This window comes from Calidris pugnax, unplaced genomic scaffold (assembly GCF_001431845.1).
Source record: "Calidris pugnax isolate Ruff unplaced genomic scaffold, ASM143184v1 scaffold68, whole genome shotgun sequence".
NCBI classification, from domain to species: Eukaryota; Metazoa; Chordata; class Aves; order Charadriiformes; family Scolopacidae; genus Calidris; species Calidris pugnax.
In genome coordinates this window covers 3,745,766-3,750,697 of record NW_015090921.1, presented here as the reverse complement: position 1 = coordinate 3,750,697, position 4,932 = coordinate 3,745,766, and the positions used below count along the sequence as shown (strand labels likewise).

Below are 4,932 nucleotides of genomic sequence, written 5' to 3'. Positions count from 1 at the left end.
TCACCTCTGCTGTCTTCCCTGGTTTAATTTGTGTTAACTACCACGTTTGCAACCACAGGGAAAGTGATTATTTTCTAAAGCAGGTGGAGAGTGGCTTCTGGCTGTCTGGAAGGGAAACATTCCTCTCTAGGCTGGGACTGGAGGGAGAGGGGCCGACCTGGTTCTCTAGAAAGTCGAGCTGGGTCCCTGCTGAATTATTGAGTGTGCACCGCAGCCGTCAGCTCGGAGAGAAAGAGAAGCACCAGCTTGGGTCACAGGTGTGGGCTGGAGATTACCAGCTTCAAGAACAGAGGAGGGTAACCAGATCTGCCTCGTGCACTTGGTTGCTCTGCTGCCTGGATCGGTGTCACCGCTGCTTGGCACTACGACGCAGATGCTCAGCTTGGTTTGGTGGCCCTCCCGGGGGCCCCAGATGGTCACAAAACCCCAGCTCCACAGTATCGAATCCCTCTCTCCTTTCAGAGGCCAAACCTCACTCTTAGAGCAGGCCTGGAGGAGCAGCGGCCCCAGGTCACACACGAGGAAACTGAGGCACGGTGTTTCAGTCTAACATTCAAACATGATGGCCACTTTTAAACCCCCTTTATTCACCTACACAAGTGATAAGCAGATTTGCAGAGGCCATGATCACCAGCAACTGTGGCAGAAGGTCCATTGGAGCTTACCTGTGCTTAGCTCTTGTGAAAAAAAACCCAGATTGTCTGAGTAGATGACTTAGTTGCCCAAGTTTGTGTGTTCCCTTCTGAGATTTCAGTCCAGGTTGTATGTCCAAGGCTATGAGGAGAGACAACTAAACTGAAAACAAGATGTCCTCTCCCAGCCGTGCCTGAGATCTCTGAGATCCCCCTGTTGTGCACGTCCCAACAAAATGGTGAAGGTCCTTCTGTCCCTTTTTGCCGCCTGAATCTGCTGCGATGTGAGGAAAAGGACAAGATGTGCCACGTGGCCACTTCTTGTTTGGTGGCAGCTGGCACTTACCAGCACTGGCAAGTGGCTGGTGCACCCATAGGAGATGCTGCCTTGTCCGAAGGAGACGTTATCACTTATCCTGCATGAGGCACCTGATCTTGTGCCTGCAGGAACTTCTACCACACCCTCATGGAGTGATCTGGCACACAGTCTTTTTACTTCTTCCTCTTGCTTGAATCATAGATTTAAACAGTTTATTACTGAAGGAGGCCTACTTTATCTGTAAATATTTATTTCTATATTGCCACCTCCTCATTACAAAGAGTTCATGACTAAGCTCATATAAGCCAAAACAGTTTGATGAACATCCTGTAATTCGGCTCATTTTGGCCAACATTTGGCTTTCCTCAGAGGGCATCTGGCATTCCCCTCTGAATGCCTTCCTCTGCTGTAGGGTGGCACTGACAGAGCAGCACGAGGGCACCAGGGTCTGCTTATTACTTTGTCGATAGAGTATGGACAGTGGGGTGAGTCTGCCTGATGGACCTTCTCAGATGTGGTATCTCAGCACATTTGTTGCTCATGCTCAAGTGAGGTTACGAGTCAACAGTGGCTCAAGCTGTTTGAAGAGCCATTAGGGCAGGTTACGTTCCCCTTTCCCTTTTCCTCACACCTATCCTCTGACCTCTGGGTCCTCTGCTTCATGACTCCAACGATGCTGGCAGGGGACTAACAGGGCAAATGCCAGCTTCCATGTAGAGCTGAACTGGCTCAACGAAGAGCACCAGAGTCAACACAAGGGGTTGGAAGAAGGGGACAACTTCCCTGCCAGCCCTTCAGCCATCGCAAATTTTTGGGCTGACTTTGCCAGGTAATTTCTCTTGTAAGTCTGGTCTTCTTTCTCCAGCCTGTCTGGAGTTCCTCGAGATCAAGGAAAATACAGGTTGTTTTCCCCTGTTAAAAATTGTCAGTCCTGAATAGAAGAATAGAGCACTTCAGTTGGGAGATGGGAACTTGACACCTGGTGGTGCCTGTGTTTTGGTTACCTTGTGAAAACCTGCCTGTGTTGGGCCAGCATATTAACCTTTGAAAAGTCAATAGTTGTAAACACGATAGGATGTTCAATGGGTTTTGCAAGGTTTCTAACAGTTAAGGATCCCTGAAGAATCTGCACTCCCTGAATATATTCCTAGCATCTCACACATGGATTTTTCTGGGAAATTTTGGTCTAAATAAGAGTTTTAGGAGTGAGATTAGATGGGGGGGATGCAGCCAAGCAGTGAGGAAAAAAATGGGTAAAGCTGCTTAAATTAAATAGCTGTCATCTGTCTTCTGAACAGAAATTTTAGGCTGTCTGAAAAGCAGAGGAGATGATACCAGTTTCAGGTACACTTTAACTTTCACTGAATGTGGAAGCAAGTTTCAGGATCAGCATTTTGTGGAATCTTCTGCCAGAAAAGGCTTTTTTTTTCTCTCTCAAATTCAGGATGAAAAGAAGGGCTGGAACGGCCCTGCCCATTTTTCTATCACCCTGTGTACAAGTTGTTGCTGGCTGTACCACCATCCCTCTGGGCACAGAAATGTGGCTTTGGCAGGGAGGCTGGTATGACTTCCAGAGGAGACCACCCCCCCTACAAACACCCCCATGCTGCCCGGCAGGAGCTATCAGTGGGAGAAGGGTTGGTCACTTTCCCTTTGGTTTATCCAGCTCTTGGTCTCCCAACTGGAAGTACCTTGGCTGCCAGGAGCAGCAGAGACTTACTTGCTTTTTCCACATAAGTGACGACACTGGTGGGGTTGTTGGTTCTGCTTCACGATGGAGGGTCTCAGCTGGTTTGTCCACCTTGCTTTTTCCACATAAGTGACGACACTGGGGTTGTTGGTTCTGCTTCATGATGGAGTGTCTCAGCTGGTTTGTCCATTCCATAGGGCAGCTCCCCGGGCAGGCTGACGGAGGGCTCTGGGAACAGATGAATAAAGAGGTGTGATACAGCATCTGGAGGCAACACTGTTGTCCCAGTGTTCTGGCACCCTATAAACACCTCCAGCCTGATTTCTGTTCCTCTGAACAGCGCTGCTCACACGTATCCTTCTAAAATGGCATAGGGCAATAACGCTGCAGACCTTTAACCTGTCTTCCAGTAAGAGCAAGCAATGATAATATAATATACAATAGCAGTTTATGATGCTTCAGCAGGTGAACCTGCTTACCTTGAGTTTACCACCTTCTGCTGGGAAGGAGATAGGGCTATATCCATAAACAGGCCTTTCCCTGCAGCGTCATCGCATCAAATATTGTACTTTTTAAAAAAGTAAAAGTACAGATATTTTGTTTTATCTCAGAAGCGCCTTGCTCAAATGAGCTCAAATCCAGGCCACTTGGATTTCTACAGAAATTTTTGAGAAAGCTGGAATAAATTTGCAGATTGTAGAACAACGTAAAATGGTGAGTGCAAGTTTGGTGTACAGCATCATTGACTGAGTGTTGCCACCTGTGTAAAATAGTGGAGGTAGCCAGCTGACTCCACTTCTTGTCTGTGCTGGGTCCAGCTGCAAAACATATCTCAGAAGCGCCTTGCTCAAATGAGCTCCAATTCAGGCCACTTGGATTTCTACAGAAATGTTTGAGAAAGCTGGAATAAATTTACAGATTGTAGAACAACGTAAAATGGGACTGTTGAGTGCAAGTTTGGTGTACAGCATCACTGACCGAGTGTTGCCACCTGTGTAAAATAGTGGATGTAGCCCCCTGACTCCAGACCACTTCTTGTCTGTGCTGGGTCCAGCTGGAAAACGCCAAATCCACCATTTCAATGGGAGCTAAATGCTGTAGCTGCAGGCAAAGTAGTTCACGGGGGCTCCTGGAGCTTGAACCCAGCAGGATTCAATGCATTATGGATCAGCCCTCTGGAATTGCACATCCATGTAAGTTATGCCCATAGGAAACCGGTAATTTAAAGCCTCCTTCTTCCCCACCTCTTGGAGCTGCCTGGCGTTAAATATTAACCAGCTCGTTTCATCAATTCCGTGGTTCACTTGGCTTCTTTTAACAACAGATGTTATTACAACAACTCCTCCGCCTGCCTCCCTGCTCCTCTCAGCACGGCCCATGGTGAAACCCAAGAATCTGCTGCTGTAACTCTGCCTGCAGAGCCCGGCTGCTGCCCCGGCCGTGCGGTCCCCCCACCACCTCTCTCCCTGGGATCACCGATGCTGCCCACCTTGGGTGCCTGTGAGCAGCTTGTACTGTGAGCCACCCGTGGCAGAGGAGGTGTTGGTGAAAGGAGACGGAGGAGTTGCTGTGGTGAAGCAGTGAGCATGGCCAGCGACTCCAGCGCGCTGCCCCGGGTGACTTTCCAGACGCCAGAGAAACCCGGTGAGGAATCGTCGCACAGGAAACTGGGCAAGTTAACCATCAAGTACAACCGCAAAGACCTACAGCGCTGGCTGGACCTGGAGGAATGGATCAACACCCAGCTGCAGGAGCTGTACCAGTGCCGGGTGAGTAGCTGGGGCAAAACCAGCCCCTCACTCAGCAGGTGAAGGGGCCCTGAGTGCTGGGACAGAAGTTTGCTTGCTCTGCCTCACTGGAAATAGAATCATAGACTGGTTAGAGTTGGAAGGGACATTAAAGATCATCGAGTTCCAACCCCCCTGCCACGGACAGGGACACCTCCCACCAAAACAGGTTGCTCCAAGCTCCATCCAGCCTGGTCTTGAACCCCTCCAGGGATGGGGCAGCCACAGCTTCTCTGGGCAACCTGTTCCAGTGCCTCATCACCCTCAAGCAAAGAATTTCTTCCTAATATCTATTCTAAATGTCCCTTCTTTTGGTTTAGAACCATTCCCCCTCATCCTATCACTACACTCCCTGATAAAGAGTCCCTCCCTGTCTCTCCTGTAAGCTCCCTTTAGTTACTGGGAGGCTGCTATAACAGCTTCTCATCCTCAGTCTTCATTGGGTATCTAATTGCCACCTGCTACAGCATTCTCTCTGACTGGTATGTCTGCAGAGAAGCTTGC

General features: G+C 49.1%; 1 protein-coding gene and 1 long non-coding RNA gene across 2 annotated transcripts in view; one reads left to right on the top strand and one right to left on the bottom strand.

Moving 5' to 3' along the window:
- Nucleotides 1-2,765: 2,765 nt before the first annotated feature.
- LOC106892808 overlaps nucleotides 2,766-4,932 on the bottom strand; it is a 3,265-nt gene continuing 1,098 nt past the window's right edge. Inside the window, exons 2-3 of the long non-coding RNA XR_001412937.1 lie at nucleotides 4,131-4,362; nucleotides 2,766-2,869 (exon numbers count right to left, since the gene is read on the bottom strand). This is a non-coding gene — a long non-coding RNA (uncharacterized LOC106892808). The remainder of the gene's footprint in view (nucleotides 2,870-4,130; nucleotides 4,363-4,932) is intronic.
- Nucleotides 3,950-4,932, top strand: part of PPP1R14D (protein phosphatase 1 regulatory inhibitor subunit 14D) — a 9,036-nt gene continuing 8,053 nt past the window's right edge. The window contains exon 1 of the mRNA XM_014950323.1: nucleotides 3,950-4,410. Within this exon, the coding sequence (XP_014805809.1) occupies nucleotides 4,228-4,410 (183 nt within the window). The 5' untranslated portion in view covers nucleotides 3,950-4,227. The remainder of the gene's footprint in view (nucleotides 4,411-4,932) is intronic.